This window comes from Phyllostomus hastatus, unplaced genomic scaffold (genome assembly GCF_019186645.2).
Source record: "Phyllostomus hastatus isolate PE091 unplaced genomic scaffold, TTU_PhHast_1.1 phas_contig_37, whole genome shotgun sequence".
In the NCBI taxonomy this organism is placed as follows: Eukaryota; Metazoa; Chordata; class Mammalia; order Chiroptera; family Phyllostomidae; genus Phyllostomus; species Phyllostomus hastatus.
Genome location: NW_025333867.1, coordinates 10,181,349 through 10,208,090, shown reverse-complemented (window position 1 = coordinate 10,208,090; position 26,742 = coordinate 10,181,349). Strand labels below are relative to the sequence as shown.

The 26,742-nt window shown below is 43.4% G+C and overlaps 1 protein-coding gene across 1 annotated transcript in view; it reads right to left on the bottom strand.

Annotated features, from left to right (window-relative positions):
• Positions 1-295: 295 nt before the first annotated feature.
• Positions 296-26,742, bottom strand: part of GMDS (GDP-mannose 4,6-dehydratase) — a 702,352-nt gene continuing 675,905 nt past the window's right edge. The window contains exons 10-11 of the mRNA XM_045841727.1: positions 970-1,038; positions 296-739 (exon numbers count right to left, since the gene is read on the bottom strand). Of these exons, the coding sequence (XP_045697683.1) occupies positions 677-739; positions 970-1,038 (132 nt within the window). The 3' untranslated portion in view covers positions 296-676. The remainder of the gene's footprint in view (positions 740-969; positions 1,039-26,742) is intronic.

Below are 26,742 nucleotides of genomic sequence, written 5' to 3'. Positions count from 1 at the left end.
TGTGAATGCCTTCTTTCTGCAGGAACTGGGTTTCCAAATCAGCTGCATAGAGTGGCTTATTGTCACTGAAAGGCAGAAAGAAATATCCCAGGCAGAGACTTAGGAGGACGCTCAGGCCAAGTCCTACTCAGGCTTGCAGGGTTCTGCCAGCAGGGGCTCTCTCAAATGGGAGCAGGCCTGAAGGAAGTTATTTCACTCCAAGGCATGGATGGGGGGGGGGGGGTTGTTTTGTTTTGTTTGGGGCCCCTTATAGCTGCTTTTATAACTTTGAGAAAACATGGACATCAACTCCCACTGCTGGTTCATAGAAAGGCCATTTTTAATAAGAAAAAAGAAAAACCATTTGAAAGCCTCACGATTTCAGCTAATGACATAATTTCGAGTAAAGAGAACATGTGATTAAAACATCTAGTTGATTTTATAAAATCATTCAGAAGAGGCCTAGACAAAAGGAAAGTGGGCTGAACCGGGAGTGCCACTTCCCGGCTGCTGCAAACCTGAGCGGCCCCAGTCTTGCTGGCGGGACCACTGCATAGTGGCAGCGAGGGTCTCCAGCAACCGTCGGGAAGGGCGCACCGCTCATCCCCCGCCCTCCGGGACTACTCCTGCGGCCCCGCACGTGTTGGTTCCACCCGGACGAAGGCCAGCCGGGCGGGTCGGGGCTGGACGGCCGCTCTCAGGCGTTGGGGTTGTTCCTCATGAGCTCCACATCAGCGTCCACCATCTCCCGTACCATCTCCTAGGACCCGGGACGGGGGGGGGGGGGGGGGGGGGGTGGATGGTAAGAATAGGGTTTCTGTCGCTCTATCCTTGCGACAGCCCCACTCCCATGGCATCCTCCACCCTGTTCCCTCGCCCTCCATCCTGGGCGCCTTAGTGCCCAGCTGCCCCAGGCGGCCACTGTCCAGTGGGGACTAGCCCTGCGGCAAGCGGGCTCTTTACGGGCCCAACCGTAAAGAGGACACTTACATCAAAAGCGACCCGGGGCTTCCAGTTCAGCTTCTGTTTCGCTTTGGTACAGTCTCCTTGCAGAAAGTCCTAAAGGGCAGAGGGAGAAAGAAACAAGCTAGTCTGGGGTCGCAGTCCGGAGACGCAGGGACTCCTGTCCTCCCCAGGCTGTCTGCGTTCAAGACTCCCGCTTCCCTCCTTTTGGCCCCCTCAGGGCACATTGTCTTGGCTCTGGGAGCGGTTAAGAATGCGCTGCACAGCCGGGTGAGGACCGTGACAGCCTTCCGCCCGTGCACCGCGTCCCACGGACGCTCAGTGACTTTAAAATATACACATGAAGTTGACAGGGACGCTACTGTGAGAACTGTTTCGAATTACTACATTTCTCAGGCGAGAAGAGAGAGAAGTGAGTAAATCACAGTCCCCCGCCCCCACCCCCACCAGCTCCTCTCGGTGCAGGGACGCCCGCGTCAGCCCCAAGCCACCAGCACGGCGTGGAGACGCGGTCTAGAGACGTCGTTCCAGGCGGGGCTGTGTGCCCCATTTACTACCCAGCCGCCGTCAATTCCAGGCTGAGCAGTTCTTTCCAACGAAACTGAAGCTTCACGAAGCAGTCCTCACCCTGACTTCCAGGAGCCCTATCTACAGTATTTTCTATTCTTTTCGGTTGTTCCGTTTTGTAGAAAATGCTCATCTCGACCCACTACCGACAGGCAACAGGCAGTTTGAAAAACACTGCTCTGAAGAGCAAGCACTGCCGTTGCACAGTGTCCCCTAACCGCTCCGTTGGAGGATCAAGTTAATTTTCAAACGAACCTCGAACCTCCGGCTCCTGCACAGAGGCTGGGGCCACCATTTGCTTGATAATTGAGTTTCTCATACCATCTGACAGGGCCTTATCAAAATACTAAAAACTATCAAACAATTTGCCCTTGACTGGTAGGGTCCGCTCTCTCAGCTGTTACCAGTGAGCAGAAACTACAAGCACACTAGGGCTTAAGGGAGAGTTTCCATCCATTTAAAAGATTTCCTTGGAAGGAAAACTTGCTAAAAGAAAACTAGAGGAGAATAAATTAACCCTGCATCTTAGCCCTCACTCACCAATTTCATATTACACCTCTCTGAAGAAAATTGAGATGAGCATTTCATGATGACTTGTAGAAAGGAAGGAGGGGAGGGAAGGAGAAGGGGGCAAGAAAGAAAGAATGAGCGAAGAAGGAAAAAGAAAGAAAAGTACTTGACCATTTTGGGGGTAAGATAAACACTTTGCTTTTCCATATACAAATGTATTCACCAAATAGTACACAAGATATGAGTACTCAAAACAGAAGACTGTGGAGGCAATATGAAAATCACTGAACTTTAAACAAGGTAAATATCTCGTTAAGACACTATTTGCACTACCAGTTATATCAACTGAAAGTAACAGATAATCAGGCTGCAATTAAAAGCCTTGCCCACTAATTTCTCTCAGAATCCCCCTATGGAGGCAGGCCTAGGAGATTTGTTATGGACTCACAGTGAAAAGGCCAGGAGGAGCAGGGCAAGAGTGTTCTCCAGCGCACTTTGTGTGCTCACCTTCTCTGGTATACTTTTCCTACCATAGGGTGTCTGGATGCACTTCTAAGTATCGGTACTGTTTGCCTGAAATTGTGCTTCAACAGAGTACTTTCAAAACTCTCATTCTCAATCATCCATCAATCACAACTTCTTAGCGTTGAATAAATCAAACTCCCAAAGGCGTTCTATTTCACAATACAATGAAGTACTGATTTCCTCTCCAGAGTATTAATAATAGTAGAACAAGTTATTTCTGCTGGCCTGGAAGTCCATATACAGATTCTTCAGGAGAGGTAGGATACAAAAATTAATAATTGGCAATTTAACCCAGTGCTACATGGAACTGGAAATAAAGATAGAAAAACAAATGAATTTATTTCTTTTTCCTTACACTAAATAAATATGTATATAGTTCTACAATACTTCTATTTTACTGCAAGAGTCACACACAGATATCCATTTTTTCCCCAGAGGGAGCTGTGAAATGTAGCATCATGAAGCAATATGGCCCTCCAATTCTATAGCAGTTACACAGTTTGGAGAACATAGTTATTGTTTAATCACGTAACACTTGTTGTAAATCAACCAGTATTGCATAGGATGCAATTCATGGCTCTGAACTTATAGTTAGCAAAACCCTAAAACCAAGTTTGGCTGCAAATGACCTCAGTAGGCTTGGAAAAGGGAGCTTTGTATTGTAATTATGTTTCCTGTATTTTTCTACAAGTAGTTCATAATATAAAAACAACTAGGGAACTACAATTAAGGAAAAAGAAAAATGGTTTTCAAAAGCTTAGAAACAGACATTGCTACCATACACTGTAAAAGTATTTCATTGAAACCAGAGACGCACCCAGTTAAACTTCCCAATTTAGTTTTGAGCCCAACTCCTACATTCCAGTCTAGCAGCTTACTTTAACCTCCTGCCAAGGCTCTGTCTCCCTGAAATTTAATTAGACCAAAAGACCTTGTGAAGGGAAAGGATGAAGCTCCATCAAAACAAAACAGCGGCTCTTTATACCAGATTCGACTGAGCTAACATCTAGAGCAGCTCCTGTGCTTGTTCCCTAGACAGCTTTTAGGGAAGACTGCAAACATCCCAGCCTATTTGAAATTTCATTCCTTCTGAAGGAACTTCTTTCCTCTTCCTGTGTGTTCTTCAGATAAAAGATGTAGTAAATGATTTGGTTTGCAAGGCTTGGGGTACAAGGTGTCCTTAAAAGGTGGCACGGAGAGGGCCTGGCATAGGAGTGCAAGGGCATGGAAAGGCCTCTTTAAATAAGGCTTCCGCTGGCCTGAAGAGAAATGAGGTTATGGACACCAGGAACTGCTCTTCTCAGAGGATTGTGTAGAGCAGTGGGGTTGGGTAAGAGGAAAATAAGGCTGAAACAGTTTCCTTTTAAATTTCACAAGTCCTCTCCACTAGGGTGTGATCAGCAACTAAGGATGAGAAAGAAGCATGAGTTCATCTGTTTTACTCTTTTCTTCTTTTTTGAAAGTTCAGTTTCTTCTTTGTTTATAGGCTTAAAGCTACAGTATGACAACAAGAGCAAAAGCTGAATTAAATTGATGATTTTATGTATAGTTTCCAGAATGGACTTTGTGCATTGGGTGGTCTGGAACCTTTCTATAAATAAGACAATAAAGCTCTGAGAAAAATCTGAAGCATTTCTATGTGAATATGACATTTCCTGAACTCTGGCTTCTGGTGTCTTCACCATTTCCAATGCTATTCCTTAGGTGAGCTCTACAGTTTCAACATGTGATTTATTATTGTCAAATTCAATTATGGTTAGCCGAGCATTTTATAGCAGCAAAACAGCATGAGCAAGAGAAAATGTGTATGTCCAGATGTCTAGAGCCTCTTTCCTTTTTCTCAGAGTCCCTAAATACTATTGACTTGTTCGACCTTTAGGAGTTGTCCTCTCTGTCTAGCCATAAACCCTAAAGGCCAAGGCCAGTGGTCAAAGCTGCGAACAACAGCAGCAGGAAGGAATGTTTTGCTGCAGCAATTTTTCAGGCTTTCTCGGCTTATGTTCTTGTTATAGTGAACCGATAAAGGGCCAGACCAAATCCTGGAAAAGTCATTAAGTCAGTTTCTGAACCCACAGTAGTTAACGTCATGTCCAGGAAAGCAGAGACCATGCTGTGCCATTATCTTCTACTCTAACTACAGTCTCCTCTCCTCCAGTCTCCTGGGCACCTTTTCATCTACATCAAGATAACAACATATCTTTAAATGACACTAGTTATTTTTATTTCCTTCCCCCAATTTTATTTTATTTTGACTATTATTCTACACATTAAATCCCTTTGATACCCACCCACTTTCCCGAAAATCTTTGTGGGTAATGTTATTAAATAGATTGTATCATATATCTTTCAAAGTTCATGGGCTCATTTTTTTCTTTCTCTTTTGAGATTGTATTGGGAAAATTTTACTATTTATTTCAAATTATGTGTTGGATACCACATTCCCTTGACAGGTCTGCTTGTAAGGTTTGCAAAGGACATCTGTTTAGGTGGAGAAATATTTTAAGAGTGTGAGCTCTTTTGGCAGGATGTTGTTAAATTTCTAATGTTCATATTGAAAGAAATTGACTCAAGTTCTATGAAAAAGAAGATGTATAGACAGAGGATGTTAATAAGGAAAATTAAGACTGATGAGAACCCTGGTTAAACATCGTCAAGAATCTAAGCTATGGAGCTGGAGCACACTCAGCATTCATTTCTTTCCTTCCACTTTTCTTAAAAAAGCAAAATTGTGGAATAGTTCAGGCTCCAAGGGAATAAAAGAATGCCAATGAATTTGGTTACTGATCTAACTTTATGCTAATAGAGAGTGAGCTGGAAAGATTTACTCTTGGGGAAATGCTTCTTTTTAGAAAGACAAAACTGCTAAAAAAATACCAAAAAAGCTTCAGGAAAATGGAAAAAGCTTCAAAGAATATCTCACCCAAGACTGAAGTATGCAGCTGAGAGTCAGTAAGAACGGGGGAAAACTGAAGTCTGAAAGTTCCCCCAGAGAGTGGTGCAATATATTGTCTCTTATCATGCAGTTTCAATCCACATGCTCATAAATATATCCTTTGATTGAAATCTTCCCAAAGAAGGAGCAAACCTCAGAGCAGTAAGAAATGCAGTGGCCTTAATAACGGTAAGGAACGTTTCCCCTCTCTCTTCCTGGTTACTGCTGTATCTCAGCACAAATTGAAGTTGAAGCTAGGCATCTCCTTTAATGACAAGGAGCGATAAGAGACACGGAGAAAACAGCGGGCCGTCTCGTCTGCTCAGGAAGCTGGACCCGTGGGACTGTCCATCAGCAGGGCTGACAGAATGCCGTCAGAGCACAAACAATGCTTGGGCTCAACCTCAGGGAAATTGAGTCGGTCAGCACCAGCTCTGACAAGCACTCTGACAGTGGAGATAAAGTGGCAAAGGGAGAACAGCAGAGTGAGCTTGCCTTGCACGGTGTCCCCATTCTCAGTTATCCAGGCAGAAGCTTTGGGGAGGTGATTGGCACGGGGCAACATATGTGTTCCCTGGCCGAGCCCTCTGACACTGTCACCTCCACTGGTGGCCTCACACGTGAGCCCCCGTTAGTTATAACTCAGGATGTGCTGTGCTGACCTCCTGGGTAATGCCCGAGGTGGGGTCTCCAAGGATCCTGTGACCCCTCACTTGATCCCATTTTTCTTGGCTGGGAACCACTTAGTTTCAATTGGTAGAATTTGTCATTTGGAATCAGTAGTTATTAAGAGCTACCAAAGGGAAAGAAATCTCCCTACACGTATGTCATAGACACTAGTGAAAATCTGGCATGGTACAGCTTTCTTGGAAAGGGAATGAGAATGTTGTCTTCACTATGTGTCCACTTGTAAATAAAGCCTACTGTTGTTTTTTTAAAAACGGATTCACTTTATAAAGGGAAAACTTGTCATTTTTAGTGCAGCATACATATAGACACATCTTTTTTCATTTGTATTTTAAAAATACAGTTAGCATAAACAGAAATGTAGTGAGGCAAAAAGGGCTCTACGAGACACACAGACAGCACAATTATATAGGGGAGATACAGGACACAAACACCTCAATTTCCTTTTAAATAAGAATTTTAAAAATATTCCGGAGGAACTCCTTTCAGGCAGACATGCCTGAGTCGTGTGGAGACAAGGACAGTGGTGTACTATCCTCTGTGGACATATGTACTGCCTACAATTTATGTCACACTGAAGCTCAGCCTTTCCCCCTAATGGGCAGAGGAGCAGGGTGGCCTTGGAGCAAAGTGCCAGGAACAGGAACACTTCAGCCATCGGCACCTTTGGGCCCTGCAGGCGTTTGGGGCCTGTACTGTTCAACAAGGCTCTGGTTTGAGTGGGCTGAGCAGAGATGGAAAAGCATTTTTCAGAAGCTGTACCTGGTAGCTTTTGGGGAGCTATAGGTACTTATAGGTGAGTATTTAATAGGAACTTTAAATAAAATGAGCAAATAAGATTTGGAGGATGTAGTCTTACATCACACATATTTATGAGGTCCCAGATCTTTCTGTACCTGTTCTCTAATTATAATTGTAGAGTTAATTTTTTTGGTGTTATTTCTTGATCCCTGGTGCTTGAAGGAGTATCAAATTGGAAAAGCCAAATTAAGTACAGTTCCTGGGGCCTTCCCAGTTCCGATTTCTTCCCTAACCAGCTGACATGGGGGCTGACTCACAGTTGTAGTGCAGGGCCAGTTAATGAGAGGGAGATAAGACTGTTAGTGACTTCAGCATTCCAAGCTTCAAAGCCAGCACCATCTTCTTTGGAAATTACTGGTTACAGTTAATAGCTGGATGCAGGGTGTAAAGACTTACCCATGCTGGTAGGAGGTGACACAAACCCCGAGGAAAGGAGATAAAGCACCTTTAAGTGGACTGATTAAAGATCATTGTGACATAATTGGCAAGTGGCATTCTGGAGCATGAGACAGGAGCTGCTTTTCTTTTGCCACTTAGTACTTTTTACTCTCAAACCACTTCACATACATCAGCTAATTAACTTCCACTTGTTCACGTTCATAATGCAACTCAAGAGATCTTGTATCTGTGTCAGGTGACCTATTTCCTAGGATGAAAGCACTGTACGAAGTATCTGTGGGGGTTCCAGCCCAGCTCTGTCATTTGGTTTATCTCCAGCCTGCACGCTGAGGGAAGGACCTTCTTATCCAGGAAGCCCAGCTCAGGCCGCAGGTGACCTCGAATCCCACAAGACGATGCTGATGCTGATTTTCCTTAACCTTCCAGTTTGTTAGGAAATCTACCGCACTCTTTAGAAAAGTTTCCCCCACTCCCTTTGAACATTAGTACTAAAGAATATTGTGAATAATATGAATGCCTCCACGATACAGATGGGATATTTTTTCCTTTGTTTTTTTTTCTGAACTTATATATTAGGTCATTCAAATTCAAGAAACCTTACTTCAATAATCCTCCCTCTCTCTCTCCCTCCCTCCCATTCTGCCATCTAGCCATCCAACCATAGACATCCATCCCTCTCCCCAACCAAAATAGAAAGGACAGGACAGGGAAATTCAAATGTATATCCACACGCTCATTCTAATGTTCATTCCCCCAGCAACTTAAACTCTAGGACTAATCAGGGAACTTACCACATCCAAATTCTTGCTTTTTGGTTGTTTCTTTGAGGGCTTTTATATTTGGAAAAAAATTAAGACAATGACTATGAGCTTTGTTAGTAAGGTCTTTGAGAGGCAAGGAGAAAAGGTGAATATTAATATGGATTTTAGGTTTTCTATGATTTTATTTATTTATTCATTTGGTTTCCTATTGTCATTGTTAATAGAGAGTTTTACCAGGCTGCCAGATGTCTGTACCACATGGTTACCTGGCATTCTTTCTTTTGTATCTGTGTAAGAGAAACATAATCCTATACCTGAATGCATCTACACAGAGATGTATCTGTGGAGATACCGATTATTGTCACAAAGCCATGGTAGGGTTTTGGACTAAAAGCCAGGGTTTCTGGTTCTTAGTCCAGCACTCACAAGGCTCAGTAGGACAAACCCTCCCTAGAAAGTCCTTAAACAATATACTTTATGCTATATTAGTTTGAGTGGCAAACAGCTCTCTAAATGAGAAAGACTACATGAACATATGGAAATACCAACATACTCCAATGCTGAATTAAAGTGATGGACAGAGAAAAGTACATAGTATATGATTCATCATATCATACAATAGGAAGTTTCAGGACAGGCAAGCAAATTGGTGGTGATAGAAATGAAGTCAGGGAAGGGGATCAGCAGGAAGGTCCATGAAGGAACTTTTGGGTGGTGTTTTTATGTGGATAAGAGTATAGGGTACCTGACTGTACATATTTGTCAAAGCAGATCAGACTATGTGGTGAAGATCTATGCATTTCACTTTACATAAATTCTAGCTTAACAAGAAAAGATGACTAGAACCAACAACAGAGATATCACTGGAGAAACCTGGCTTCATATCATGGCTTAGCCACTATGCTGTGTGACTTTGGAGGGCAAGTTCCTTAATGTTTCTGAGCCTCAGGGTTTAAACATGTAAAATGGGAAAAACAGCCTATCTTGCAGGGATGTTATGAGAATTCAAGATTATACAAGGACAGGTACTAGTAATAATTCTAATTCATTATATACAGGTTTCCTTTAGGGCTAGCTATTGTTGCTTTTATCACCCAATTAAAGAAAAGCTATTCTTTTAATTTTTTGTAGTAACATAGTAGATGAAAACATGGGTTGTCTTGTGTTTTTTTTTTCATACTTACATGTTACTTTTACCCTTGCATTCCAACCAAACTTCTATTTTTAAATCATTTTTTCAATAGTGGTAACCAGAGTATGCAATTTTGTATTCTGCTTTCCCCCAATTATTGTAATCATTTTACATGCTCTTGACTGTTTGCTGCCAAACATTTATTCCTTTAGATGCTGGGGAAGCCACCATGGACAAGATGAGGCCATTCTTATGAGCTTACATTCCAGAAGGGAGAGACAAGTCAAGAGCACAGGAGATATGAATAAGATCATTTCCACTCTGGGGGAGCACTGGGCAGAAGACTGAAGAGGAACTGAACTTGACTAAGAGTGGGAGGGTTGGGTGGGGAAGACCTTTCTAAAGAGGTAACTTTTGATCAGAGATTTGAATAACAAGAACAACAACAAAAAAAGCCAGTCACCTGAAGCCCCATGGTAGGAGGGTCTTTTGGGGGACAGAGGCCTTAGGGAGCAATTCACTCAGTCTAAGGAGCAGAGAGAAGGCCACTGAGTCTGCACAGAGTGATCAAGGGGATCAAAGCCCAAGAAGAGGTCAAAGTGGTAACAATGGTCAGTCAGATAACATCTGGCCCTCTGCATAATCTGTCTCATATAGCCCAGGCCTTTCTTGGCAAAGCCATGTTGTCACAGACTTTATTCTCTTGTCACTGATTGTCTCTTCAACTGTAAGGATTAGAGCACCTGTAGCTGGTAGGCCACCATTATAAATCTGGCTAACTCAACTTGATGTAGTTCAAAGTCTGATTTTTCTGACACTAATGTAATTTTTGAAAGTAAGTTTGGGACTGATTTCTAGCTACGTTTTAAAAAGGGTGTGTGAGTTATTTTTGCCCACCATGCTCCAACTCTAATGCATAACCCCTTTCCCTCCTGAAAAAATCTGCCACTCTTTGCTGTGTTTGGGCCACCCAACCTAGAAACATCTGGTTACTCTTGAAGGGATTAGGTCCAGAACACAGGGTCAGAGGTCAGTGTCCTGTCCTGCTGCTCTGGCAGCTCCTGGGGTGTGAGGTGGAAAGGCTGTTCCTCTTCTGGACAAATGGGGACACATTCAACCTCTTGAGGGCTCCTGAGATGGTGTCCCATCCTTTACTTCCTTCTGCGTGAGCCAAATCCTGGCTGGAGTGAAACTGTAACCACAAACTTACCTTACTGACTAAGGAGCCTCTTCTCTTCTCTACAAGATCTCAACAAATGGGACATAGCACTGAAACTTGCTTGGATTTTTATAAAAAATTTTACCACATTCTCTCCCCTCCCTGTGTGTGTGTGTGTGTGTGTGTGCAAATATCTACTCATTTACAGAGAAAAAACCTGCTTTACTTAAACATGTACAGTCCTTTATCTGCCTGCTACGCAATGTCTGCAGCTTAGATTTTGCTCTGAGCCACTGGAGGCTTTAAGAACTGCAGGCATACACTCTGCTGGACATTTCAGATTTCATCGTGGGTACAGTGCTAGGTTAGAGAGGGGCAGCATAGGAGAGGAGACAGTGGCCACAGATGTCCTGAGCGATGGTGGCCAACTGGACTGGAGGGGCAGTGGTGAGCATGGGAAGATGGAAAGAAATGGATAAACTTAGGATATCCTTTGGAGGTACAGTGGAAAGAGGACTTGCTGATAGACTGATGTTGGGGTGAGGGAAAGAGAGAATTCATAGAGAACTTGTAGGATTTTGGCTTGAATGAGAACCTTTTCATTGTTTTCAAATACATTGTATGGATTTTCACTGCTACCAGCAAAGTATAACATTTTATCACAACCCACTGGCATTAGCTACTATCTCCTTTTCAAGGAAACCTCTCATTTTCATGATTATGAATCAGAGACTCTTTTTAAAATATTATTTATAAAATTACCTATGATCTCTTACACCATTCAACATAACACACTCTCTTGCTTTGAATCTTGATTTGATGCCAAAGCTTCTTAAATGAGGTAGTCTGATAAATTTAGAGAAAGTGGCTCAGTGTCCACAGGCCTCAGCTGTATTCATATGAAAGGAAGGTGCAGGAAAGGCAGCTCACCTTATTCCATGACCCTAGCTAGTGGACAGCTTTAGCTGTGCCTTAGGACAAGCAAAGAAAGGGTTAAGTCAAACCGTGTCCACTATGCCAACAAGCACGTCCTGCTTTTAATCTATGGCTTGTTGCAGGAGGAAGTCCGAGAGGTGGCCTTTCACATGACATCATAAAAGCCTGATTTATCACTAGTCACCAAACATCTAGAAAATCATAACATCCTTTCAGGAAAATGCAGTGGAAAATAATCAGGTTGACTTTGATGAAAGCTTTGGTAGGGACTCCCAAGTGTGACACTCTGCACAGTAACCCTTGGCAGGTGCTCTGATTGCACTCAGAGAGGCCTTCGCTGACAAGGCTGCAAGTCTGAGCTCACGGCTGCCCACAATGAAGCGTGGCTTCAATGTGCACAGATAAAGCAAGAGTTTGGCTCACACTCTGCCAGCTTGCCTAAAACAACACTTCAGCGTATGTGAAAATGCTTTGGAAATGACAAGTCTATCCAGATGTGAGAAATTATTGATTGCAAAAATATAAACATCACATTCTTGTTACATAATCCATTACTATACCAGTAATGCCAAGCCACAATACCTCCTATACTGCACCCATTGACCTGTTCTTCTCTGCTCGCCCCTAGGACCATGTTTAGGACACAACTCTGAAGTCAGAATTCTTTCCTATGTAGTATTTCCAGAGTCATAGGTCACTGTGCAATCACTCTTAATAACTAGGGGTCTGAGAGCTAACAGAGAAGAGAGACTCCAAAATGTCAGAGGAAATGAAGGGATGAATTGCTCATGCCACAAGGGGGAATATTTGTATCTCTACATTGTTTCTCCTGCTCAGTAATTTGATAAAACCACCAAGCAGAAACTTTGTCTTTTTTGATGTGCATGATGTTCTCTGCAAATAAACACAGGAAAGAAGGACAAAGGCAGACCGTAGTGTTGGGTGGTTCTAGAATTCTCACCTTATCAATCCTACAAAAGCATGTTAGCCTAGAAAGTAGGAGTGTCTTTTCAAAGTGATGCCAACTGTGAGGTCCTAGGATTCTTGAGTTTTGGGGAAGAGCGGTGTTCTAAAGACTGAAGACTGACAAAGGGCTAGTCTGGGTTGGATGGTGGGCAAAATGAAGATTAGGGACTCAGTTCAAAGTAACTTTCACTATGCTTTATTGCTATACCTCAAGCGTTCTGTACAGAGACTATTCATAGGATTCAAGATTCACATGAGTAGACACAGCCCTGTGAAGGCTCCTGGAAGTTTGGTGCTCAGCATGGCCACTGTGGAGGTGAGAGTCTCTAAGTTGAAGGAGCTCAAAGCCTGGGCTCTGATTCTACTAACCTAGGAGGGAGGCTATCTGCTGCCACCTGAAGCAGCCCTAACCACACCACTGTTACATCCTCCCAAGTTTGATTTCTTAAGTGAAAACACCTGCTCGTGCCCAGCCTGCCCAGGATTCTATACAGGGAACAGGAATGATATAGAAGAGAGCAAAGAGAGGGAGGCCCAGCTTCTGCCCTGCCACGAGTTCTGTAACTGAGCTTTCTTCATCTCTAAATGAGTGCATAGTGGTACTAGAAGCATCTGAAGGCTGCTGTTCTAGGCTACTGTTTGCCGCTCTGCTAGGACTGTGGTGCTTGATCAGGTGCTGTATGTCTTGTGTCAAAGCCTGTGGATCTGGTCTGGCTTAGCTTTAGTACTGCATTCAAGTTTTGTTCCTGCGCAAAGCTGGGTGGAAAGGTGAGCTGGGTGACTTAGCACACAGTCAGGTGGCAAAGGGTGGTGGGAGGCCTCTTCTGGACCTGGTCCCATAGCATCTGTGCCCAGTGGGGTTGGGCACATGCTTCCTGGATGGCTCTATGCATAGGACACTAGGCAGGGGGCCAGTCCCTGAGGGTGAGAGCCTGGTTTAGAGGGTGATGTGCTGCACCCAGCCCTGAAGGAACTAGGCCTTCAAACCTCCCCATGAAATCATCCCTGGACATTCAGGTAGCTATACACAACCAGTCAGACTGAGTGCTTTAGGTACCTTGTGGCTGTAAAGCAGATAACTGTGGTACCTTATGTTTCCGGGCTACATATGTCCCTGAAACACTTGCATGATAAGTAGTGCTGACAATGGGGGAGCTGATTTTCCACTGACCTATTGGATACTGCTGCTGGCTCAGTAGGCCTCCACTCAGGGGGCTGTTCTGTGAGGTTCCCTCTATAGTGGGCCAGGGAGCCACCTCCACTCCCTCCCTGCCCCCTCCCAAGACCATTGATTCAGGACTCAAAAGTGACAGGCCTCCTGGCTGTCATCAGATCCAGAAATCAGTGAGGCCTGATGACTGGTTTAAGGGTCAGGGGAGCTGGGGGTCCCTTAGAGCCAGCAATGACAACATCATTTTATTTGGTCCTTTCTTTGTGCTAAACACTTTACATACCTCACTGTTTAACCCTCTTAATGATCCTCTGTGGTACAAGAGGAAAGTAAGGCTCCAGCCTCACTCCAGACCAGAGTGTGGATTCAAACCCAGGTTTGTCTGACTCTAAAGACAGGGTAATTAGCCCATTTACCTAGACTCCCTCCCTCTGCGTCCGCTCTCTTCAGTAAGCAGGATGACAATAGAAGAGAACAAAGCTTGGCCACATGACCTGTTCCAGTCAAGGAGACACTCTTGATGAGCTTGAAGTCGAGCCCTGATAAGAACTGATTATGGACAGAAGAGGAGAAGAATATGCTTTCACTCTATAGAGGTCCAGAAACACTAAAACATAGTTGGATTACTATGTTGATTGATTCCAGGAGATAAAGGAGTAGAAATCTAAGAGTCAGAAAAAAGGAGGCATGTCAAGAGAAACCAGGCTGACATGAACACACAGGTATTCATCAAAGCTGTACACTGTGACAAGGTTGGATGCAGCCTTGTATTTGAAAGTGAAAATGAATTCATGGCTTTTATCCAGCTGGAGGTGGAAGGTTTTACAGAGGGGACTTTGACTAGATATAAAGTATCTTGCTTTGGTTAATATAATTAATGTAGTTTTCTCAAAAATCACTATCACTTTAAGTACTATCAAGAATGGTCAGAACAATGGCCCTTCTATTTATGAATGGCTAAAACCCAGACCAGTGACCATTTGCCAGTGGAAGGATTTCTTCTTGTATGGCCCCTTGACACTACTAAGCCAGACACCCAGGAGACTGCCTCTGGCAGATCCAGGCTTTCGGGTGGATTCTTCCAGGAGCCATACTGCTTTCCAGAATGGCAAGGAATACTAAGAGAATCCTGACATGGGAATTTTGTGAGTTTGGGAAACTTCCAAAGGACCTTTGCTCTGTATCTGACCCCCTCAGAACACTCTTTTCTATGAAAAGACTTCAACTCACAGAATTCAAAAGAGTAGTCTGGTCTTATTTATGCCACTGCCATGACCACTACTAACAGAAAATGGAAAGACACTATTTATTCCTTAGGGGGCAGAGCTTTTCAGTTTCAGGGCCTCAGTAGCTAAGGAGACTGCTACTGGACCTGAATATGAGGAGAGCAGGTCTAGAGAACATGGGGTTTCTAAAGACTTTACCTAAATCTACTTCATTTTGAGTTTAATAGTGAGAATTCAGAAAGAAAGGGATGCCTCTAAGGACCACCTTAATAGTAATGATAGTAATCACTATCACAAAAACAATGGCACTTACTACTTAAAAAGGACTCTCTAATCTATTTTCTCATGTAATCCTGGCAATGTTCAGTCGTTCATGCAGTCAATAGCCATAATAACCTGGTCCTCAAGAAGTTCAAGGTCCAATGGTGGAGACCAATAAGCAAATGGCAATATCTGATGCATGTCACAGTGCAGGGTAATGACAGAAAGCAGGTGAACAGAGAAGGAAGTCAGAATGAGTGCAGGGAGTAGGATGAGGGTTGACTTGAAGGGGCATATGAGAAGGGGTGAATGAGCTTTGTGGTCAGCCTTATAAGTACCCTGTACTAAGCATGTCACAGAAGTGCTTGCATAAATAAATGACGGGGGTCTTCTCTAGCATCCCCATCCCCTGGAAAAGTGCTAGTACTAAGCCACTTTCACAGTGGGACAGAGGAAGGGATTGCAGCCCAGCAGGGGCCCACAGCCCTGGGGTTGAAGGGGCCCAAAGCCTCAAAAATCCTCCAGAGCAGATGCTCCCTAAGCTGGGTGGTGAAAAATGACTACGGAGTAGGAATGCAGAGAGCAAAGACAAAGTCTAGGTGTAGGAACAGCAGCTGAAGGGCACACCGGTGCTAGAAAATCTTCCATGAATTGCAGTTTGGGATGGCTGCGGGTGGAGGGGAATTCCCCCTTCCTGCTGGCTACGGACCCCCAGGACCCAGCAGTGAGCAATAGTTTGGCATGAAATTTGGAGTCAACCTAGATGAATCTCTGTTCCACCACTTACTAGCTGGGTTTCAGTTTCCTCATTTATAAACTTGTTAATTTTTTTTTTCACCAACAATAAAGATCAGCTTAGGACAGTGCCTGGCATTAAGGAGGTACTCAATATAACAGCAGCCAGTGTCAGTGCGCAATGGCATGGCTCCATCAGGGCCTGGAGAACCCAGCACAGTCCCTTAGGTCTCTGTGCAAGCTTGCCAATGTTGCTGCCCAACAGCCCCTACAGACACCTCTAATTAGAGCAATCGGCAGCTGTCTTTCATCATACTGTGAGTTCCCATAGCCTGGAATATTCTTGTTCCTCCTCTTCATTTACTTAAACCATACTCCTGTAAAAGCAAATGAGAAATCAGGTCGTAATAAGAGCCATGATGAAAGTAAAATTGAGTAATGGGGGTCAATAATGCTGATGAGGTGATGTTTAAGCAGTTATTATTGATAAAGAGGAGCTACCTATGGGAAATCCATTCCAGGTAGGGCAGCAGCCTGGGCTGGGGACCCTTGGTGGCAGAGGGCTGGCTGGTCACAAACCAGAAGCTGTTACAGGTGGCGGTGAATTTAAGATGTACTGATTTGTAGTTTCTCCAAGAAAGATCCCTGGATACCTATCTTCCTCTGGGTATTTATCAGACCCTCTGCCCACAGGTGTCCTTGGGGTTCCCTTGGGGAAACTTTTGGCCATCCAGGGTCTGGTGATTGGATGGGACTGATTTCAGGACATCCTGGCAAGGGGCTGGAGACCAGAGGGGTACAGATACTTGCTGTTAGTAGTTCCGAAGCCAAAAGGCCTTCAAGAAAGCCCTAAAGCTCACACAGATCTGCTTCCACTTCTTAGCTCCCACCCAGGGGTCCCTGGAAGAGGGAGGGGGATATGTTAAGCTCATCAGGAATAATGTATGTCACAGTCACCATGTTAGTATGTTTGGTCAACTGATGGCATACAGAGAGTGCTGTGAGAGGCACTGTGGGTCAAAGAATAAGGAGGTCTCTCAGGAGAAAACACTCACCTTCTTCCTGTCAGAGGAGGTAAATGCCACAACTGACTGATAGTTAGGGCACCTCCCTGCCAGTGAGGGCCTAACTAACCCCAGCCTGTGGCAGAACCCAAAGGGCCACTTTGATCTTTATCAGGTGACTCAACCCTTCTTACATCACATCTTTGACTGGCACTCTGAAAAAGAACACAGGATCCTCGGAGCACAGAGGCCAGAGGTAGAAAAGACCTCCAACCACACCAGCCGTGAGCATAGTCCAGAAGACAGCCTTGGGCTTCAGCAATGCGCTGCTCACAGCTCCCTTCTCTTCAACACCTTCTTTCTCTCTTAGCCTTCTCTTCTCTTTCCTTCCCTCCTGAAGGATTCATTTTTTTAAAGAAACAGCTTTTAAAAATTGGTCTACCTTCTGTTTAATATTTTATATATCTCTTTCAGGCTTACTGCATCTCCCTGGCTTACCTTCATGAAAGAGGAAAAAGAAATTCACTCCTTCTTCCACCAATGGTGCAGAACACATTAGAAAATTCCTCAAAACCAGAAGCAGGTCCTGCTTCACCTACCTCTTTGGGATTTCCCCTGTCCTTTCTCATCGGTCACTCAGCCCTGGCACCATCCTGCATCACTCTTTCCTTTGGCCTTGTTCTCTCTCTGCCTGAAAGTCATGCTCTTTGGATATCGGTGGACAGTAACAAGTTTCATTTCTGTTGAAATCTGGCTGGTTTCAGACTTTAAACACAGACTGATGACTTCAGACAAAGTCATCAGTTCAATAACTCTTATTCTGGTAGAAGAGAAAATGAACTCCTCCTTTTATACCTTCAAAATATCCCCCTCTCCTAAGGTTAAGGCCAATCCAGCCTTGCCCACTAGGCTGGAGAACTGGCTTTCATGGTGACCAGTCTTGAGTTATAAATAAAGTGTGTCTAGTCATCCTTATGAATAGAACCACAGAATAATATTTTGACTTTATAAACCCTGCTTTCATGCTCTGTTTGTAGCATCTATGTGAAAAATGTAGGGGGCCAGCTGTGCTGGTCCCAACAGGAGGTAGAGGAGCCAGGGACCAGCAAGATCTGTCCCTCAGAGTCCCGGTGGGAGTTGGCAGTACTCAGGGTGGGGTGCAGGTCTCCTAGCCGATGCACACAAGGAAGAGCTGGCCACACACAGCCCCTTACCTTTGGCTCTCACCCTTTCCTCTCTCTGAGCTTTTCCATATTTTCCTGTCATTTAATTTTTCCCTATTTTTAAATATCTGCTTATGAAGATGCCTCAGGAGTTTTTAACTCCCCCCATCCCCAGTCTTGGCAAAGTGGACACAGCTACATCTTAGGGAGCCTGCTCAGGAGGCAGGCATCAGGCAGATTGAGCTGGTACTTCCTTTAATTTTCTCATCTGCTTGCTTTTCTCCACCTCTGTCTCCTCAGAGAGACAAGTGATTCTGCGCACATTTTATAAAGTTGGTGGGACCCTTCACCAGGCCAAATGAATCAGAAACTCTCAGTGAGGGTCCTCAGAAAAAGTATTCTAGAATTGCTTCCTCAGACCGCACCCATTTTGAGGGCAGGGAAATGATTTACTTAGATTGATGTCTCTGGGACACAGCCCATTGCTTCATAGAAAGTAGATATTATAAGAAAAATGGCTGCTCTCCTTAGAATGAACCCCAGACATTCCATTGTCTAGATGGACACTTCCACATCTGACCTATCCCTTAAGGTTCTCTTGCTTCATTAATTACTCCTGTCTCCAAAGGGCTTCAAGTTCTTTATCTCCCTCTGGACTCCCGTTGGCATCAAGAGGCAGGTGGAGCCTGCAGAAATCCCATTGAAACACTGAGAAAGAACAAAGGATACTTGCTCCAGTTCTACCTCAGGGGACTCCTCACTGGGCTCCCAGCCCCTCCGAGTCCCTCCCAGCCCATGACAGGCCTCATGCTGGGCCCTGAATTCTATCTCTGCCTATTCTGCTAATAACAAGGAGCTGCTTCCAGACACTCCTCCAGTTGTGCAGACTGGGTCTGGCAGGTGCCTATTTCCCCTCCACAGCACTGAAGCTTAGCCTGCAGCCTTGAGTCTGAGGATATACTGTCCTTCCCCCAGGGATCAGCTTCAGGAAAGCCCTCATCTGCAGGTGATACCTGATCTCACCTTGAGGGAACAGGTAAGTTAGGTACACATGGGGGTCTGTCAGCCAAACTGTCAAATTACCACCCAGATGCTCCTAGTTGGGCACCCAAGTCTCCTCCCTTCAGCATAGTTGCCCGAGCCTTCCTATTGTCTCCACTCCATTTCCATAAACACACCCCACAGAATAGATAACGTGAAATCCTGAGTAAGGTTAAGGCTTTGTCTCTGACTATCCCTCGTTCCTGCTTTTCTCACCACTGTGCACTTCTTCCTCTCTTCCCAGGTTCCCTATGCATTTAAAATATTTTATTTATTTTTAAAGAGGGGAAGGAAGGGATACAGGGAGGGAGAGAAACATCAGTGTGAGAGAGAAACATTAGTTGGTTGTCTCTCGAACACACCCTGATCAAGGGTTGAACTGCAATCCAAGCATGTGCCCTGACCAGAACTCGAACCAGCAACCCTTTGCTTTGCAGGATGACACCCAACCAACTGAGCCATGCTGGTCAGGGCCCGTATCTATTTTACAATTTTACATTTTGATTTGGGGGTCAGTCTCCTGACCCACAGGCTGTGATCTAATTCTTAAATGTTGTACTTCCCTTTCCAAATCAAAAGAAAGCCCCACGTGGGTAGAAACTGTCTCTTGACTATTTGCAGTGACACGTGGGATACCTATGATGGCTTTCTGCACACAACACCTTTAAAAATCACTTATGGAAGGAGTCTTGACCAGAGAGAGCACCTTTCAATCACTCTACAAAGGAGAGCCTTCTCTTGGACTCCTACACCACTCTCTTCTCTTGGTGCTGGGTACTCTGACCTCTCCTACTGGTGTCTGTGGGCACTGGGTACCCCCTCCATCCTGAAACCCTTCCCTCTCCTGGTTTCCCACACTCTTCTAGCTCTCTCTTTTGCTGGTTCCTACTCTCTGCCCACCTGGAAGCTCACATTTCTGTTCTTGGCCTATCTTCTCTGCTCTCTATGGGCAGGACCATTTCTACCAATCATTTCAACTCTTACTATGAAGGACACCACTGTCTACATTTTCTACCTTCACCTTTGGCCCAGGTTTCATGTCTGCCTTTTCCCTGCTTGCTTGGCAGCTGCAGTCACCACACCCACCTAGAGCCTTCCCCTTAATAAGTCTTCATATATAGCCCTGCATTTCTCTATCACAGTATCCTCATAATGTTCTCTTCTAGCCTTTTAAAAAAAGATTTTATTTATTTATTTTTAGAGAGTGGAAGGGACAGAGAAAGAGAGGGAGAGAAACATCACTGTGTGGTTGCTTCTTGTGCATCCCCTACTGGGGACCTGGCCTGCAACCCAGGCACGTGCCTTGACTGGGAATTGAACTGAATTTGCAGGCCAGTATTCAATCCACTGAGTCACACTAGCCAGGGCCCTTCTAGCCCTTTCACAGTCTGCAATTATGTACTTTGTCAATTAGTTTATTGTTCTCTTGTCTGCCTCCCTAAAATGTAAGCTTCATGAGGGCCAGAACCACTTATCTTATTTACAGCTCTTTTCATGATCTAATGCTGTGCATGGAACACAGTAGACACTCAATAAGTATTTGTTGAATGATAAAAAAATGCTTAAAACTGAAGTCAAAACATCTCCCTGACCCCACCCCAACTAAATACACCTGTTTCCTTTCCTATTGCATTATTTCCATTATCCTCCCTCCTATACTCAATCTTAAAATTGTGGTCAACTTTATCTCTTTCCATATTGTGCCCACATTATTCATTCCCAAATAGTTTTTTAAAATATTTTTAAAAATATTTTATTTATTTATTTTTAGAGATAAGGGAAAACAGGGAGAGAAACATTAATTGGTAGCCTCTCACACACCCCCAACTAAGGACCAGGCCCACAACCCAGGCATGTAATCTGATCGGAATTGAACCAGCAAACTTTTGTTCTGTGGGCCAGTGCTCAGTCCACTGCCACACCAGTAAAAGATTTTGGGTTCATTCCCAAATCTTTTACAGAGTCTTTTGCACCAAGCTTTTCCTTTCCTAACTCTCAGTTCACATGTACTTGGGTGATGACAGTAACTTCTTCACAAAACAACCCCTCCCCTGATGCATGGTCCCTTCTCTTTTGGGATGCTGATCACTCATCCTGGAGCTTCCCTGGTCAGAAGTCTCTATTACTTGTCAAATAAATCTGAACTTTCACTCACACTTTCAACATGTTTGACAATTTGATCCCAACCTACCTTTCCAGGTTTACTTCCCATTCCTTTTCAACCATACCATACCATGCATTTGGGACAAGTTGGATGAACCAGGAAGCATGTATATGCTAGAGACTCCTGGTTCCACCTTCACATATCTAGAAACTCAGTGAAGAAGCATACTTACCACATTCCAGTTACCAGATGCTGGACACACACAGCTAGATGTCATGAGTCTGAAGTGGGGAGGTTACTTCACAAGCCAGGTCAGAGAGAGCTTGTCAGCCTGTGTCTTAAGCAGGCCACCTTGTGGGCTGCTTTGGGTGTGGAAGGTCAGGTCCACTCCTTCCCTGGCATGGGTGGGCAGAAGGGATTCCAGTAGGAAAGGGGTAAACTGCTCTGCATAAAGGTGACAAGACCTGGTTGGGGAGCTGGGCAGGTGCCAGACCTAGACCCCTCTCCCAAGGGGACTCGTGCTGTACAGAGACTAAGGTCCATGGGCTTTGGAAAATGGGCCTATGTAATTTGTGATTTTAAATTGCTTTATTCACTAAGACATAACCTTTCTACTAAATCCTTTCAATTATAGAAGACCTTCCTTGTTATATCATACAGGAAATAGAACATGCGGGAGATCGAGAGCAAGGATAGAGAGCTCAGTAGATTCGGGACATTTCCTGAAGCCAGTAATTTGCAGGAATATTGGTCACATAAACCAGTCACTGCAATCAGTGTGATGAGAATACTGACAGAGATCACTCTTAGAGGATAAAAGGGAAGAGAGGTAGGCACCTGCTCTCTCATGGGATAGATAGGGCTCTGTGGAGGAAAGGGTACCTGGGCTGAGTCCTGAAGAATCCTGGAAACCTTCTCATGCCAAAGTGGGAAGCACAAGCCATTCCTTCTTCTTCTAACACCCTTCTCTCCACTTGGACTTACCAACATCATACCCACACCTCAACAGACAGCTTAGAAGCCTTCTCCTCCCAGAGCATGCTGACCCTAAGTGATCTGGTCTTCCTGGGAACATGGGCAGCTCTGTGTTCCTCTCACTGAACATAGCTTGTTCCAGCATCCTCGATGCACTGGGGTGTCTGCCCTTACAGAATCTTCTCAAGGAGGAAAGAACTCCTAGTCATTATCCACCCCATTCATGCTTAGTACATATTTTTTCCCTCAATGAGTGCTGAAGATATATTTGCGGAAACAGTGACCAAATTCCTTGTTTTAAGCTCTTTTCCTTGGTTTGATGAGAATAGGTCTGGAGGTCTGTCATTTGGACAATGGTTCATTGTATCCTCTTTTCAAAATTTTCCCACTATTATTCTTTAGAAGTGACAATATAAGCAGTATGGTTATCCTGTGTGTAAGATAACCAGAGGAAGTAATTTTGGATGGGATCTCACATCTCTAACATATCTGTATGTGTTAGGATCACCTTGATCTGAAGAATCCCTTCTCTGCAGTGTCACACTTTCTGAGTTGCTTAGATATTAAAGCTATCTGTGAGCTGCACTAAGTAACACAAGAGGTTCTAAGGGTTGCTCCATAAGGCATGGCATAATTTTACAACTAACAACACAATGTTACTGAATTTACAGGGGAAAAGCATAGAAGAAGCCCCATTTCTGCTAAATCCTTATTCCTTGCTATTATAGTAAGAAATACTTTTGAACACATGTTAAGAATATACAACTAAATTTTCTTCACACAAGGAAAAGTATGGCTCTTGCTTCCTCAATAAAAATGCAAAGTTATTTTGCACAGAGAATTTTCAGATCTGTTAGTTTTGTAATACTTTAATTCATAGGTAATCTAGCTAATTACCACTCCCAAATAATAAAACATTGTAACTGTTAACAATTTTAAATGAAATAACTTTTGCAAAATAGCTGCATTTTATTGGTCTAAGTGTAAAAATATTGTAGTGATCAGGGCCTGCTGGCTTCTTCTACTGGCTATAGCAGAGACCTTCTCGATCAAGGATCTACAACCTTAGCAGTCTTCTTCTCAGAGCTCTTCCTTGAATTTATTGCCCTATACTTCTAGATACACATAATGGCTGCAAGGACAATGCTATACCCAATTATAAGAATAAGAATACTTAATCATACTCATAAGAATAATATCAGCTTATTTTACAATAATCTTTTAAAATGCACAAATGTAATTACAATTCTTATTTTTAAAAAAGTGTTAACTAAGCCCTGGCTGGCATAGTTCAGTGGATTGAGTGCGGACTGCGAACCAAAGTGTCATAGGTTCAATTAACAGTCAGGGTACATGCCTGGGTTGCAGGCCATGACCCTCAGCAACCGCACATTGATGTTTCTCTCTCTCTTTCTCCCTCCCTTCCCTCTCTAAAAATAAGTAAATAAATAAAATCTTAAAAAAAAACCTTTAAAAAATGTTAACTTATAATACTGTCTACAAAATACTATTCACAGGCAAAATGTCAGGTTATGTTAAAGGTCACTTGCCCCTGTCTGGCATAGCTCAGTGGATTGAGCATGGGCTGTGAACCAAAGTGTCGTGGTTTGATTCCCAGTCAGAGTACATGCCTGGGTTGCAGGCCATGACCCCCCGCCACCACACATTGATGTTTCTCTCTCTCTCTTTCTCCCTCCCTTCCCTCTCTATAAATAAATAAATAAATAAATAAATAAATAAATAAATAACTAGATAGATAGATAAATAAATAAATAAATAAATAAAAACATTCTTAAAAAAAGAAAACTTTAAAAAAAAAGGTCACATGCTATAATATTGGGTCTCACTGTGTGGGAGGTGTGCATTAACTTTTAAGCCATAGGGTCCTATTTTAGGATAATTTTGTGATATACTCTCACGAAATGAACCTGAGTACCCAGAAGTGAGAGTGTTGCTCTGTGGGATTTTATATAGTCTTGCTATGACTCACCTCAACCCATGTTTCAAGTATGTGTCATTCATTCACTCTTCTTAACAGGTGGGAAAACAACCTCAGAGGTCAATTTGGGAGATCAGAATATCTGATAATTGCCCAAACTTTAAATTTAACACATACTTATGTCAACAACATTGAAAATGTTTGTAACATCTAGCCTTTTTCAGAGCACATTTAATAACACATTTTAATGTTCCTAATATATCCATGAAACTAAGATTCCTAAAGGAATAGAAATCCCCTCTCTCTTTTTTTTTAATTCTCTCTTATTGCATCTTATAATATGAAAGCATGTTGCACAAGGTACAAATGCAATAGATCCAAATGTCGTTGCCCTAATTACTACATCTTCAAGTGCAGGCCAAAGGGCACTTTTTCCTTTTGCTGCAGTCCAACTCTTTCCTAAACAAAAGGCCAGTTACCTCAGGTTATTCTTTCCAAATCATTTCTTCTTCTTTTTTTCCCCAAGCTGTTTCTTCTTATTTTTGAAGAAAAGTGTATGGCAACCTTCTCCAATAGAGATATTTTTATTGTGCGTCAAAGATATCACTTAGATATTACAGTCCTAATGGCTCTTTAACTTCTCACATATCTCATTTCTCTCTGTGGGTGACTGGTTCCTGGTTTCATAGAGTTTTCCAAATTCATAATTTAGAGAGCCCTAAAAAGAAGAGAAAGGACTCTCCAGCATGATAAATCTGCACTTAAAAAGGGTCAAAAGTAGCTATCTAGCTGTCTGACCCTGTAACAGCTTCTGTGGGCCTCCGTTTTATAAGCTGTAAAGTGGGAGAGTTGGATTTAATGGCCGAGGATTCTCCTGGCTCTACAGCTCTGAGACTTCAGCCTTTTCCTTTCCTCATATCATTTTCTGGAGACTAGTGTCAACGATGTCAACAACTGCACTTGCAGCAGAAAGAATTTTAATTTTCAAGGCAGCCATGAGCCTAGCAAAGACCAAAAGGATTAACTTTTGCATGCGGCTCTAACAGTGCTCTTCTGGCATCTTTCTTAAGGATCAAACTCCATGTCAAAAAAAAAAATCCCTAAAAAAGAAACCAAGCAGTAATTATAAATTAATTTGTTTCTTTAAAATTGGGAAGAGGTTTTCCTTTAAGTGCTGCAACACTCCTCCAGAGTGTCCCATCAGATAGATGGCTTATGACAGTGGCACCTATTTAAGGATCTGTAAGATATGCTACAGTCCATTAGTAACCAGGCAGAACAAGAAATACTTAAAGGATTCTCCTACCCATTCTATTTCATTTTACCTACCAAGTATAATAAAATGTAAGTACACAGGAGAGTACAGAGGGGAAAACTCTTAACTTTTAATGTCTACTGATTAAATGGTCTTTTTAACACTTTCATTTTTATTGATTTAGAGAAAAAGAGAGAGAGAGATTGAGATTGATTTGTTGGTCCACTTTTTTATGCATTCATTGATTGATTCTTATTGATTGTTGTATGTGCCCTGACCAGGGATTGGACCTGCAACCTATGGGGACAATGCTATAATCAAAGCTGTGGCCAGGGATGATTAAATCTTTAAAAAAAATTATGACAGTCTTCTTAGATTAAAAAAATGAACAAATGAATGAAACAGAAAAATACCCAACTACCCTGTCAAGACCAGCTTCCCTGCCTGCGACAGAACCAGATCAACCATGAAGACAGATGAGTAGCTTTCCTAGACTCTTCATGGGATGAAAACTAGGCTTGGCATTCGACATGTACACATTCCTCTTTGAGCACCTTATATAAAGAATTATGGCCATGCTAGTTTTCACCACCACTAACAGTGTGCACACTTCCCTTAGATCTATTTGGGCAGGGAGCCACTTTGGGGCTGGTGGCCTTGTGCCTGCTGTGGCACGTAGGTAGCAACCCACACACACCCCATGGCTTATTCTTACCATGTCTTAGCTCACACCTGTCATACAGGTTAGAAACACTCAAAGACAAGTTTGAAAAGTTAGACTGATCTAAGAGAGCACCCTAGATTGACTGGCTAAGGCCCAGTGCAGTTTTCTTGTGCTATCCTATGCACATGTTCTTTGATTCACATTTCTAGGCAAGGGGCAGAGAGGAAAGAAAATATTCTCCTGGCACTCCCTTCTAAGATGCTCTGTGAGCCTCAATTTCTGTGTCCTGTGTCACCAAGACTCCAACCATACTGTGTAGACAATGAATACTTTAAGTAAAAGAATAGTTGTGGATGTCTGTGGTCAGGGCTTAGAACAGACTTGCATCTGAAGCCTGGATTTAGCTGAGGCCAGACTTGTTACCCCTCCCCAATCTCTGACCTTGGAGAAAGTGAATACAGAAAGTGAAGTGGGACTTCAGTTTTTTGGTCCAGCTCAGACATTGTGTAAGGGCTCTTTCTGTCTACATTCTGTTGTTGGATATGTATAGGCTGCTACTCACACACATGGGAACAGCTTTGGCCTTGTTCCTACTCTTTGCTAGGTTGCCCACTTCTGCTTAAGCTTCACCCTCGATCTCTCAGGTTTGCTTGATTTTTCTTTGAGCCTTTTAGTCTACTTCTGGTCCTTCAGATCACCAACCCATCAGATTCTTGGCTTTCATGCCTCATTCCTTGGTTTGTGTCAATCATGGCAGTCTTGCAGGGATCCTAATGCTGGGCAGACATGCTTTCTTCCTCAGACCCTCATGGTATCACCCCGGATGCACTCACCTGGTGTCACTTATCATCTATGCTCTTGACTTATTTAATTTGTCTATCATTCAA